The sequence below is a fragment of the Lissotriton helveticus genome, chromosome 1_1 (assembly GCF_964261635.1).
Source record: "Lissotriton helveticus chromosome 1_1, aLisHel1.1, whole genome shotgun sequence".
Classification (NCBI taxonomy): domain Eukaryota; kingdom Metazoa; phylum Chordata; class Amphibia; order Caudata; family Salamandridae; genus Lissotriton; species Lissotriton helveticus.
This window is the reverse complement of record NC_136057.1, coordinates 358,748,038-358,762,930: the sequence shown is the minus strand read 5'-3', so window position 1 is coordinate 358,762,930 and position 14,893 is coordinate 358,748,038. Positions and strand designations below refer to the sequence as shown.

Here is a 14,893-nt window from a genome sequence, read left to right as displayed (position 1 = left end):
TCAAATTATACTGTGATTGTATTTTACTCCGAGTGAACTATGTTTTAGCTTGTGTTTATTTATTGCACATGTTGCACAAAATGCTAAATTTAAAACAATGTATCCTACGATATTTTGTAGTTCTAACATACATAGTAACTTTTCTATTTGTTCAACTTGTAGGCCGTATCACGTGATTTGTAAATGTTTGACAGTATATTTAAACCAATGCCTTAATGTTTCACTGTCATGTGATCAAGCGCTCTTGGTAGCGCGAAACGCGTCATGGCGACTGACTGCACAGAATGAAATTCACCAGCACCGATTTTGTGGTCCGTATCCGCTTCTTTGCCTGGAAATTTGCTTTCTTCAGATCTGAGTTCTTTGGATATATAATTTCTACATGTAAGGAAATATGTACAGCATTTTTAAGTAAAGTATACCGTTGGTTACAGTATTTTCTTATGTTTTTTACTCTTATTTATTATATATATATATATATATATATATATATATATATATATATATATATATATTTGTTTGTTTCATAAGTAATGTTTTGCAGCGTGAATCTTTCTGGATTCACTATGCTGTGCAACTATTACGCCATCTGGTGGTTGGGTCTGGAATTGTCTTTTTTTTTTTTCGTGGCCCAGGGGGGTGTCGACATACCACCATTTGGTATCCTTTGTGATGTCGACGTGCTTCCTCCGGAAGCGCCCACCTTTGGCCGCCATCTTCAGATTCTTTTTTCCGCCGTTAGGTCTGGATCGTTACCCAAGAGTTCCAGAGATTTGGAGAGAGAATCGACGAAAATAGCAGAAGAACGACAAAAATTGCAGATTTTAACACACCCGACTACAGGTCAGGTAACCGGGACGACGTAGGAGAAGGTTTCACCCGTGATCTTGACGAATGGAAAAGCGCACACAGGAGGCTCCCTGAGCGTGGGGATGGACAAAGCACCTTTCAAGTTTTGCACCAGTTGCCACCACATATACGCCCAGAAGGACCAGCATCCAGTCTGCAATCTCCGCCTGCCGCTCGACCACAACAGTGAGGACTGCAACGCATGCTTGGAGTTCACACCTAAGACCCTCAGAGTAAGAGAGAGGCAGAGAAGGGCGAACTACACCATGCAGGGGCCAGCTCCATCGCTCTGAGACTAGGGCCTCTCCATTGGACAGGAGGACAACATCGCAGAAGGACCGGAGGACTGAAATGTCGTCGAAGTCCAAAAGAAAATGTCGAATGAGGTAAGAGTCGCCGACCCCCAGACACTTGACAGACCCTCGTAAGAGTGATGCAAAGTCCTCGAAGGGAGCATTGCCGTCGAAACACTGGGTGAAAGCAACAGCACCCAAGGGCAATCAGCCCAGCAGATCCTTAGGAAAGGACTCCCAGATGGCAAAAACCCACGAAAAATAATCAAGGTCGTGGAAGGATGCCCTCCAAAAGGACACCTCGACGACGAGAAAAGAAGGGTCAACAATGACTTTGACCTAGACGACCTCGAAGAGAAGTGCTCAAACTGTCGACACCGAACAAGCTGCCAAGGTGAAGCCGAAGAAGAGGAGGCTTGAGGCCGCAATGGCGAGCATCCTGCAGCGAAAAAAGGACTTAGACGAAAAGATGAGCCAGTACACCATTCTGCCGAAGCCCACATCTGAGATCGAAAAAAGCGACGAAGACCCTGAATCGCCAAAAACGCCTGAACCGGTCAAGGAACAGGAGGAAGAGGCCCTGTATTACTTCGAGGGCGAAGGCAAGGAAGATCAGCAAACCTACCAGTACTCGATGTCCTCGGAAGCGCAAAACTTGGAGTGACATGACCTCTAAGCCGAATTACCGGAAGGAGGAGTAGACACATACCCTTTGAGGCCTTCACCGCCAGACGATATAGGGGTTTATAATATGGTGGTTAAAAAGGCTGAAGAGACATATGAAGTGAAATTGGAGGAGGAGAAGCCCATGGCGTGTTTTCTCCTGCAAACTGTTAGCTCACTCAACAAACAAGGAGTCCATTCCTGCCCAGGCTCCCTAGTGTGCTGGACCAAGGCAGGGAGGCTTTCAGGGAGTCCGCTGTATTTAAATCAATGACCCAGAGGACAGAAAAGTACAAGCACTCCTCAAAGGACCCTGCATATATTCAGGCATCGGTGTCAGCTGATTCAATAATCGCAGCGACCGCTAGAAAAAGGGCCAATGTACCCACAAATGCCGGACCACCTCCAGACAAGGAGAGTAGAAGGATGGACCTCATGAGGAAAGAAAGAAGAACGGACTGCAGCGATTCAATGGCGCATCGCCAACTCAAATGCTCTAATCACCAGGCAAGCATACCAGCACTAGGAGAAAGTGGGGCAACTCCTCAAACATCTACCAGAACAGTACCAATTAAGGGCTGCCCACCTGGTAGAGGAAGGGAAAAACATGGCTAACATAAGTTTGAAGTCGGCCTTGGATGCTGCGGAGACGTCCAGCAGGCAGATGATGATTGGGGTGACATAGAGAAGGCACGCATGGCTTAGGATTTCAGGCTTCAAGCCTGAGGTACAGAACAACATCCTGAACACACCCTTCAACGGAGAGCAACTTTTTGGAACGCCAGTTGACGACAAATTAACCCAGCTCACAAAGGACAACGAGACAGCAAGGTCCATGGGAGCACTGCAGTTCAGAGGGATGAGAAAGGGTACACCCTCAAGAAGACCAAATGATAGGGGAGGCAACCTACCTAGTACATGGCACCAAACCTTCCAACAATGTTGGTAAGGAATCGGTCGGCCAGCAGCAGGGACAACAGCAGCAGAACTGGCAGTACCAGCCACGAGTCCTTTCGAGGACGCACAAACGGACGAGGACAGGCATGGAGAGGAGGGCAACAACCCATCTCCAAGTGACTTCGCCGTAAGGCAAGCGCCCACCCTATCGGAAAGAGACACGTTAGTGAACGATTCAATTCAATTCAATTCAGTCTTTATTTCGACTTTTAGTCATGAAAGACGTACATAAACATATTAAAATCAACATTTCATCATTATTACATCCATTTTAAATATTTACAGGGGAATACATCATTTAATCATCCAATTAATATTATCCACATATAGGGTGTTCCAACACGACCGATTAAAAAAATAAATACTGTGTTTGATAAAATCATTAAAATTGATACCATTTGTTTTCCTGCATGAATACCAGATTATATTTATGGAGGCTGCAATACTTCCAGCTTGTCCCTTCGTATTAACCACATCCACTTTAAAAATTTGGCAAGCGCAACCACCATACTATCTGAGCAATCGGTTTTGAGAATTCTGAGTGCTACAGTCCCACTCTGAATGCCCTTTTGTATACAGATCGGCCTAATCCATTTATGGCGAGGAGCTTTGTACACTGGGCACACAAACAACACATGGGCTATGCTTTCAGAGTGTACTAGACAGAAGGGACACATATTATCATCTGTGTTACTCGACCATTTGCTAATGAATGTGTTGATTGGAAGGGTTCCTGCCCTAAACTGATGGAACAGTTTCCTGTCATGTGGTATTGTGATGAGGTCCCAATATCTCTCATACACAGGAATATGTTTCTGCTCCAAAAAAACCCTAGTGAGCGATGGTGCAGTAGGTTTCTGGAACTCCTCTTGGGTTACGTGTGCCCAGTAAGCCTCTTTTAAAGTTTGTTTGGATGGGAAGGTGTTCTCCTCAGGTTTTTCCCATAGTTCCACCATCCCTAAGGCCTTATATAAAGATTTGACCTTTCTGAACCACAATATTTTACCCCCAGAGTCCATATTTCATGTTTCCAGAAGCGCTAAAGCGAAATGAGAGTTCAGGCGTGACCCATAGTCTCCTCCAATAGGCAATTGGTCTGAAGCTAGATATGTCCTGTATTTTGCGACAGCCCAAGTCCATATACAGAGGTACAATTGGTGTTGAATGTGGGAGCCCTGTTATGCATCGCAAAAATTTATTTTGTGCATTTTTTAAAGTCGTGACATCAGAAACCCCCCACAATTCCGCCCCATATAACATAGAAGATCTCACTTTTGTATCATATATTTTGAGTGCTGGGGCTATTGGTTTTGCGGCTGAGGACTTAAACTCTCTCAGTAAAACACCTGCCAACTGTGCATGCTTGGTTGTTAGGTAAGACATATGTGGCTTCCACTCTAGCCGAGATCCCAATGTAATACCCAAATAGCTAAAGCTGTCTGTCTGTTCTAACAATTCACCATTCATGAAAACTCTGCCCCCTATTTTCCTGTGCCTGTGCATTACCATAAATTTCGTCTTAGACACGTTAATAACTAGGCCATAGTCATTACAGAATTTTTCAAAACACCCGATTGCTTTCTGGAGCCCTTCTTGTGTTTTAGAGATTAAAAGGGTGTCATCTGCAAACATTAACAGGGGGACTGGGATGCCATTTTGTTTAGGTGCGTCTGTATGTGCATCCCTATAATAATCTATGACCCGGTTAATGTATAGCGTAAATAATGTTGGTGCCAATACGCACCCTTGTCTGACACCCCTTTCTGTTGGAAATCTATCTGTGACTTGGCTCTGGTTTCCCCACCTGACCTGCGCGTAATTATTTTCATGAAATTTGATCAGAACTGCGAGGAGTTCATGTGGCATGCCTTGTTCGTAGAGCGCTCGCCACAGCCTATCTCGTGGCACAAGGTCGAATGCCGCTTTCAAATCGACAAAGGGTGCATAAAGTGTGCCACCCCCAAGAATCACCCATTTCCAGTATATTGTTGAAAACCTAAAAACTTGATCCACTGTGCTGGTAGAGGGACGGAAGCCAGCCTGAAGCGTGGACATGACCCCCGAATCCTCTATCCAATTCTGGATCCTGAGAAGTACCATCCTGGCCGCGACCTTTTGAATACATGCTATTAGGCTGATTGGCCTATAGTTCGCAGGATAGGCACGGTCCCCTTTTTTAAAAATTGGTATTATTTCGGCTCCCCTCCATAGTTCCGGCAAGGTCGAGCCCCTTGCAATGGCATTTGCCAACAGTTCTATGTACGGGACCCAGACCTCTTTACTATGTAAAAAAAGGTCTGCTGGAATTTTGTCTGGGCCCGGGGCTCTTCCTCTTGGTATTGAGTAGAGAGCACATTCAACGTCTCTCCGACTGAACACTAGTGTAGTTGTAGGTGTATAATTACTAATAAAATCCAGAGCATCTATAGGTGCGCTATTTGTATTAGCAAACTGGGACTTGAAATGCGATATCCAGCATTCTGGAGGGACAGAATTTTCGGGCTGCGGTTTTTGACTCCCCTTGCCCCCTCGCACTAAGTTCCAGAAACCAGTCATGTCTCTGGACTTACTGCCTCATATAATTCATCCCAATAATTATTGTCCCAAGCTTTTTTTGCCTCTTGTTGTATCTTTTTATAGTGTCGCCTAGCGCCCTGTATCGCCTCCCTATCAGTGGTTCGCACCGCTAGCGCTGGGGATTTATATGCTAACCTACAGTTTTTGTCGTACCATGAATCGGGTTTCCGTCTACCTTTACGCAAAGGATTTTTTCTTGACTTACTAAAAAATGTGCCAAGTTTTAAAAAAAGGGTCGTGTGAATATGAGCCACCCTAATCTCATAATTGTCCTTGGATGAATAACCCTGTAAATCGTCAGTAGCGCCCATTACCAGGGCATCCATTTCTGTAATAGAGTGAGAATTACCCAAACACTCAGCCCATCTCAGCCGCCGTGTATCATTTGCCAGGACTATGTCACCCATTGTATCTGTTTCGACTTCTCCCTGACCCGTAAGGAGCTGTATCTCTAGGCTGAGTGGGTTATGATCACTCTCTATTCTTTGGATGATGGTCATGTCACATATGGACGACCAAAATTCAAAGTTCACTAGGATGTAATCTATTCTACTTGTACTCAAACTATTATTAAATGTGGGATTACCCTGCTTATCCCCTCGTGTTCTCCCATTTAACGCTCTAAGCCCACACTCAAGACTGAAAGTCTTGAGTTGGAGAGCTGCTTGAGTCCACCTCTTTATTGGGGGTATGTTAAGTGGGGGAATTTGCCAGCAGATATCTTCTGCCTCAGTGAGTTTCAAGTCACTTTGGTCCAAGGGCTCAAAGGAGCAATTAAAGTCTCCACATATTAAAACGTTTGCATTTCCCCTCCATGTTCTCACATAGTGGCCCAGTGCCTCGACTGTCTCTGACAATTTCCCTCCCGGTTTCCCCCTGGCATACACATTAAAAATTATTAATTCACCAAACGCAGGGGATTTTAGCTTTACCACCAATATATCTTTGGAATTAGTTGCTAACTGAGTTGTTGTGTATCTGTCATCCTGCTTGATCCATGTAGTCAGACCCCCCATTGGCCTTCCCTTATTAGAGTGGGTTGCGGCTATCGCAAATTGTAGATACCCTAGTCTATTTTAATCCCACGCGGTGTGGGATACGGTTGCACAGGTTTTGCCTCAGTGTCCTGAAGAACTACAAGCTGTTTTTACCCGGCTGTTCCGTCCACATCTACCTTTCGTTCCTTTCGTGGCAACGGAAGGGAGCCCCTCCACGTTCATTCAGCCAGAAGCCTGCGCAGACTCCACCCCAGCGCGGGTGGTGGCCGCCGTGGCGGCCCAGGGGGACTGCGTGCGGGTCAGTCCTTCTCCGCTCCCGCAGCATCCCCTCAAAGCCTTCATAGTCCGAGCTTTGGGGTGCACCCCACTCCAGTGGATGGCAGGATTCAACATCACCTCCCCCACTGGCGTTCTGTCACTTCGGGCAGGTGGGTGCTGCAAATTGTCTGAAGTGGTTAGTCCCTCCCCTTCTAGTCTACCCCCCCAGCCATACCACCTCAGTTCCACACCTCAGTTCCACAGCATGTTGGGGGATAATTTTGAGTTTCGCCAGCAGTACGTCACAGCCCTCCTAGCCAAGGAGGCCATTGAGCACGTTCCTGGGCCGGAAGTAGGACGTGGTTGTTATTCCCACTACTTTCTGGTCCGCGAGAAGGACAAAGGGGGTCTGCGTCCCATCTTGGACCTCCGGAACGTCAATCGGAAGGAGAAGTTCAAGATGCTGACTCTGGCTCAGATCTTGGCTGCCCTCGACCGGGAGACTGGATGGAAGCATTGGACTTGCAGGAAGCATTTTTTCACATCCCCAACCTGCCGGCCCAATGGCGTTACCTGCGGTTCACGGTAGGCCAAGAGCATTTCAGTTTGCCGTGCTCCCCTTCGGCCTTACCAGCGGTCCTCGGGTGTTCAAGAAAGTGATGGCGGTGGTCGCAGGTCATCTGCGCAGATCAGGGGTGTCAGTCGTCCCCTACCTCGACGACTGGTTGTTGAAGGCGGGCTCTCCACAAGCAGTCGTCTCCCACCTTCAGACTACGGCCGACCTCCTGCATTTGCTTGGGTTTTCCATCAACATGCCGAAGTCGCACCTGAGTCCCTCTCAGAAGCTCCCCTTCATCGGAGCGCTTCTGGATTAGACGCGGTTTTGGGTCTGTCCTCCCGAGCAGCAAGTCCGGGATATTCAGGCTATGATTCCGATCTTTCAGGCCTTCTCCTGGGTTTCAGTCAGGATGACCCTCTGGCTCCTGGGCCTGATGGCCTCCGGCATCCTGCTAGTTCAACATGCCAGATGGCAATTGCAGTGGTGGCTCACTTATTGCGATTGGGTCAGTGACAGATCCCTCTCCCTTCCCCAAGCGGAGCACACGGTGGTGACGGATGCATCCCTCCTGGGATAGGGAGGCCACTTGGGAGAGGCGGAGATTAGAGGCCTCTGGCGGAGTCCCGGCCACCATGTGGTACTGAAACAAACAGGGCGGGGTGGGGTCGTGGACCCTATGTCAGGAGGCTCTGCGCCTCTGGCATGGCTGGAACGTCAAGGCATTACCTTGGTGGTGCAACATCTGGCAGATTCCCTGAACGCCAGGGCGGACAAACTCAGCCGCCGGTACTTGATGGATCAGGAATGCGTCTGGACTCTGACGTGGCGCAAAGGTCGCTTTCTTCAGTGGGGAGAGCCTTGGTTAGATCTATTCGCCACTGAAGAGAACGCGCAAAGTCATTAGTTCTGCGCGTTGGAATTTCCAAGGCGTCACTCACTCGGCGACGCTTTTAGTCCTGAGTGGAGTTGCGGTCTGTTGTATGCCTTTCCGCCTATACCACTTCTGCCCAGAGTGCTGAAGAAGATTCGGTGCGACTGGAACCAAGTCATCCTTATGGCTCCGGATTGGGCACGAAGATACTGGTATCCCGAGCTACTCAGCATGGCGATCGATCCCCCGAACCGACTGCCTCTTCGGTAGGATCTTCTGTCGCAGCAGCAGGGGACGGTCGTCCATCCGAACCTGTCCAACCTCCACCTCCATGCGTGGCGATTGAGCGGCGACTGTTGACAGCTTTTGATCTTCCTCCCGAAGTATGTGATGTCATTCTGTGCACCTCGCGCCCTTTCAGAATACACTGTTAGAGCCAATAGCAGGTTCTTCAGTCCTTGTTAGATTATCCCTGTCTAAAGCCTAGAACTTCTTTTTGTGCTTGTCTTTTTTTTGGGGGGGTTAGTGGGTATCTGTACTTCTTGAGATGCTGTTGTAAATTAAATCACCAGAGGCTTCCGTGAAATTCATGAACATTGTTCCAAATAAAGCACTAAAAACCACTTTGTAAGTTGTGACCGTCGTCCTTCTTGTGTTCACTGCTTGCGCCTAGAGCCTCTTACAAACTGATCAGAACGTGGAAACAGCTGCAACACTTTAAGGAGTGCTTTTTAGGTCGAGCCTAAGGCATTGCTTTAACAATGCTTGTTGGCGAGATTAAAGTAAGGTCTCTGAAAAATTTACCCAAAGGCGGATTGCCTACAGTGCATGTGAGCCAGGCGCGTGCACACCATCTGTCATCAGCTTGTGAGCCTCTGCAGCAGACTTCAAAGGAACCCTTTACATCTGAGTCACCCGAGAACACACGCTATTTTCCCCTTAGGGCCCCATCGCTGGTGAACACACACCGCCCCTTAGATTGTGGAGAAGTGTGGCTCAGGGTGGAGAAGTGTGGCTCAGGGGTTAGAGGCAGCAGACCCGGAAGCTGAGATCGGTCCTGGACCAGGGTTCAATTCCCCGCCTCGGCGGGTCTTGGGCTAAAAATTCCACGGACTCGATAATTCTTGCCCCGGTGCCTCCTCGACTCACGGGTTCACACTCTGCGACTCTGGGCAATAGCTTGCTTAATCTCCACAACAGCCTCTCGCGGCGGGATGCCTGACTTTCACCTTGTGGATACCCTGCTATCTCACAGGGGAATACCAGGAAGGGTTCCCTAAGCAAGCGCCGGGACACCCACTGCGGGTAGCTGTGCGCTATATAAGCTCAACTACATTTACATTTACATTTACATTTACATTTACATTTCAGTCACCCGAGAGCACACGCATGCTGCTCTATATGACATCCACGGGTCAGTGCGCTTCGCTGACTGGGGTCCCCGCTCACACTTTCCTCCTTCATCATGGTGCCCCCTTGACACCTGCTCTTTGAAGTGGAAGGCTTTGCTCAAGCAGGGACGGTCATGCCGCCCTCCAGGGCACGGCACGTTCCAATATTCAGATGCTAACCGGGTGCTCATAGCGTGTGGGCTCGTTTCGTGCCCTCGGAGCGTTGCCGCTCAATAGGGTGATAAACACCTGCTTTGCCGTCCGGTTCGTGGCATGCCCTATTAATTACTAGTCCAAAGGCATGAGGGCCGACGAGGGGCGCTAACGCTGCGTCGGTGGCATCTGGTCTCCTCGCTTCTTAACATTTCTATCGGAGCTGAGGTTTTTTCTGTTCTGTCTCACGCTACTATCCTTGGGAATGTTGTCATTACTACAATCTGCATGTTTTTTGCCTTGAAACACGCCTGGGACATTCTGCAGTTTGTGTTTTCTCACACTTCGTTGTTTCGCAGAAGATGGTTAATGTGTTCTTACTCCAGAGACAACAGAATCAATCTCCTTCTGTATTGTTTGATTCTGTGGTGGAGTGCAAATTAGGAATTTACGAGATTCTCTGAGGGTGACCCTGGACAGCAGTTCCGGGTCATTGTGGGGGATAGAAGTCTGCTGCAAATGTTACCTTACTGGTAAAAAATGTCTCCAGCCTGTCTCTATCCCGTGGCTTATAATTGGGGCGCTCATTTTTATAGTATTATTTTTTTTAAGATATTGATATTGCCAGCTGCATGAATCTATATATTTATTTTTCACTCCCTTTCAGTATTAATCATAATGTGTATTTGTAAAGCGCAAGTTCACCTAAGGGTATCTTTGCGCTAAATAACAGATGTTTGTTACCCAAATCAATGGTACACATTTTATCGACCTCAGAAGCATGAAAGGTGAGTGGACCCGTCGGTATTTGAACACAGGCAACCCAGTGGACGCATTAGTCCACTAAGCCACCAAGCTCCGCTGGTCCATATTTATATTGGCTTTTTTTGTTAGATGAAGCTGTGACTAGTATCTTTCCACATTTATTTAATCAATAAATATGCACTCAGATTTGGATGCTTGGTGGATTTTAGTACTAGGATAAGGCCAGATAATGCATCGCTCAAATGGAGTTCACTCATTAACGCCCTTCTCTATCAGTTAATCACAGCTATTGGCCTGGCAGTCATGAGTGAAAGCATCGAGAAACACTCAAAAGAAGGTTCATCTTCCATTTTTTTAAATATTTAAAAATAAATCATTTTCCATCTATCAAAATGGGTTAAAACTATATCTATCGCCCTCTATCTATAGCCCTCACTCGCTCTATCTATCGCCCTCACTCTATCTATCTTTCGGCCTCACTCTTATCTATCTATCGCCCTCTATCTATCCATCTATCGCCCTCAATCTATCTATCTATCTACTGACCTCAATCTATCTATCTATCGCCCTTAATCTATCTATCGCCCTCAATCTATCGCCCTCAATCTATCTACCTCACTCTATCGGCTTCACTCTATCTATCGCCCTCACTCTATCTATTGCCCTCACTTTATCTATCGCCCTCACTCTATCTATCTATCTAACGCCCTCACTCTATCTATCTATCTATTGCCCTCACTCTATCTATTGCCCTCACTCGCTCTATCTATTGCCCTCACTCGCTCTATCTATTGCCCTCACTCGCTCTATCTATTGCCCTCACTCGCTCTATCTATCGCCCTCGCTTTATCTATCGCCCTCGCTCTATCTATATCGCCCTCACTCTATTATCGCCCTCACTCTATCGCCCTCATAGCAATTGTTATTTGTAATATCAATACATCTAAGTCACGTAAATACAACACATATTGCATTACAAATGCTATAGGTGTCACATTTGCGAAAGTTAAAAGTGTTGGCATTGTAAATGACAGTTATTAATTTTGCGACTTTCAAAACCAACACATAAATAAAATATTTGTCATTTACAATACCAATAGTTCAAACTTTCCTAATGCGAGACCTATTGCATTGCAAATGCTTGTCTTTTTACCTTGTGCACTCTAGGACTTCCACATCAGTCTAAAGATCAGTCTTTTCCACTTAATGTCCTGCTCGGAGGGCATACTTTTCACCACTTGTGCATGAATGAAAATGCATCAAAAATTCACTCACTGTGCACGTTTAGAGACAATGTGTCTAGCAGACAGTCTTGGTTCCTCTTTGAGCAGTTCCATCTGCCTCTGCCACAGAGAGGAGGGTTTTAAACCTGCCAGCAGCTGGGTGACTGACTCCATCTATTAATAGCATGGCTGCTTAAGAAGACCGGCTTGTTAAATCTGATAGGTACTGATTATGCAAAGAGTACATAAGATGGCTCAAATTCACTAGGAAATTGTAAAATACACACAGATGTTGTGCTCAATGTTTCTTTTTATGTGTTTATTTTATGTACATTCCTGACCTGTAGACTAATTGTTGTTTACATATTTTCTTCTCTCCCCTGTTCTTCTTGGCACTCTTAATCTTTTAATATTGAAAATATTAAAGCTTCCCATTCTGAACAGCCACAACAAGAGAGAGGAACTGTAGCTCACATTTCTGGTGCCTTGGACGAAACGACACCTATGCCACTGGTGTCCCCGCCTCAGGAAGAGTCCATCAGCAGGATTTCCAGTGCAGCTGGATCGACGAAAAATAAACAGGGACCCCGTACCGTGAAAAAAAAGACTGCAAGAAATACACAAGGGAAGAATGACAGTATGGAAGGTAGCGAGCTTTGCAGGACCTCACCACAACATGTGTCAAATAGCAGCACAGCAGAGGGTGAAGCTTTTGCTCGAAGTGGTGGATCCCCAGGTGTCTGTATTAGAAAAGGAGAGAACGCTATAGCTGTGTCTACAGATGCTGAGTTTAAGACATCTCCAAGTGCCAACGGAAAGACAATTCCAGAAATTCCGGCAGTTGGCGCTCAACAGAACGAAATCAATACTAACACAGACATGAAGCCTGTTGTAGATAATTCCTCTTTGAACCAAGGTCCTCCTATCTACACATCTGGCATTGAGCATCCAAAGGCTGAAGGGTATTGCATCAACCCAGGACTGCAGGGCTTCTCCCATGGAATGGAGAAGCCTCCACCATCATCTCACCAGCAACGTTTTCCAGTTCAAAGTCACCAGCAGAGTCATCCTGCACCTCATCCTGGGATCTTTCCCCAGTATCCACCTCAAAGAATGCCATTTCATTACCAGCGTCCACCACATCCTCTGCCTCGTGCAGAACCACCATATCCCTATCAACAGCCTATCTATTTTCCAAGCAATCAAGGCTATTCAGACTGGAAAAGACCTGCACCACCCTCCACATCATCTGCCAGTTATGTGCCTGCCATGTCCACACCTGCTCCCAGAAACTGTTTTACAAACCAGGGTGCATCAACTGTTTTTCAAGGATGTGAATTATCAAGTATGGCACTGCTGTCCCCCGACTTGATGGACATGGAACCCAAAGCTGTGCCGAAGGAAAATCAGGATCTAGGAACTGAGGAAGAGAAGTCTCCAGAATCTGAAGAAAGACCAGAAAGCCCCAAAGAATTTCTTGATCTTGATAACCAGACTGTAGCCACCAAGCGTCCGAGCACCATGGATACTAACAAGTTTCCAGGTGACGCTCGGCTGACAAACCCTGGTATGGGTTTCAATGGCACTGCTTTTCGATCTCATGTTGACACTGTGCATGCCTCTTCTTTTGGATCCCAACACCCATCAGGTACCTTCCATGTGAGGGGATATCCATCATCAATGCCTACCCACCCATCTCAGTGTCAAACCTCAACTCGGACTAATGGCTTTGCTAATGAGGGACCAGTGTATCGGTGCCTGGAAGAGAACAGGGGACATTTTCAAGCCATCATGATGGAGCAAAGGGGAAGTATGGGGTCGTTCCAGGACATGTATCAGCAAGCAGGGTAAGGATAATGTGAAACACATTTTAATAATTACCAGATGTTTACGGACAGGGTAATTTATGGTAGAAGCAATAGTAACATTATACTGTTCAGTTGGAAAGAACTGGAGAGGAGCTGCAAAAATATCTGTGTTCGCGGCATATGAGCTGCAGATTTTAAATTTAGCAATAGATTGCCACCTGGTGTTGGGCTCGGATGATTGCAGGTTGTTTTGGTCTTCTTGGAAGAAGTCTTTGTAGTCACGAGATAGGTGACTCCTCCCTAGGACAATACTGCGCATGGTCATGGACTCCATCCTCAGATTGTTTTTTTCCGCCACTGGGTTCGGATGAAAGTTTTCCGCTCCGGCTAGAAAAGACTTTTTTCGGCATTTTCGAAGCATGAAACTTTAGACAAACAACTTTCGACATCGAAGACACTTTATGACATCACCAGCTACATCCCGGTGCGTCGATGCGGGCCGTTGGGCCTATCGGCCCCGTACGGCCTACGACTCATGGACAGAACTCCATTCAAGAGATGCCCGATATGTCGAGCAAAATTCCCTCATAGCGACCATCACGAGGTTTGCAACCTCTGTCTCTCGCCAGAACACGACAAGTCGACCTGCACAGCCTGTGCCTCTTTCCGATCGAAAAAGACCATTCGGGATCGGAGGGCCCGTCGACACGAGATGAGGAGATCTGCGCCAGCACCGGAGGCCATCTTTGAGGAGGAGATCGTCGAAAAAGACGTCTCCGAGGACGAGAACCCACTCGAAGATATCTCCGAGGACGAGGCTCCACTCGTCGCCGAGGAAGACTCGCCTGATCTCCAGATCATATCGGGAGCAGAGGACTCGGACGATTCGATTCCATCTCGACAACCCGTGAGTACCTCTGCCCCTGCACAACAGACACTGCCCAAACCAAAGGCAACTCCGCCCATGGGGCCCAGTCGAGACCGAAATTTACCCTCCAACGCCCCGCCTTCCGGCTCGGCTCCGAGGAAAAAGACTACGCCTTCCGGTGCCTCGGCACCGAAAAAACCACATGTGCCAATTCCACCTCCTCCATTGGCACCGAAACATCCTTCGACACCGAAGGACTCTTCGGCACCGAAGCTAACACACCCTTCGGCGCCCAAAGACTCTTCGGCACCCAAACCTAAACAGGCATCGGTGCCGAAACCAAAAACAGTAACGGAACCGAAAGCGTCGACTCCGAAACCATACGGCTCCAAAAACAAAGACGAGAAGATAGACTCCGGTGCAACAGGCCCGACAAAACCTGTCTCCTCGCCGAAATCTTCGATAACGGTACCAAAGACCACAAGGCCTAATACACACAAGCCTAAACCACCTTCAGCACCGAAGAAATTGCCACAGGAATCAATAACTCCTCCTAAGGCAAAAAACACTAAAGAACCACTATCGACACCGACGAAATCGGCGCCGAAGAGGATTATACAAGAGGAAGAACTATTTAGACCAGATCCAAAGCAGAAAAAG

General features: G+C 47.3%; 1 protein-coding gene across 1 annotated transcript in view; it reads left to right on the top strand.

Moving 5' to 3' along the window:
- Positions 1-14,893, top strand: part of CECR2 (CECR2 histone acetyl-lysine reader) — an 849,481-nt gene that overhangs the window by 756,720 nt on the left and 77,868 nt on the right. The window contains exon 17 of the mRNA XM_078673636.1: positions 11,985-13,404. Coding sequence (XP_078529762.1) covers positions 11,985-13,404 — 1,420 coding nt within the window. The remainder of the gene's footprint in view (positions 1-11,984; positions 13,405-14,893) is intronic.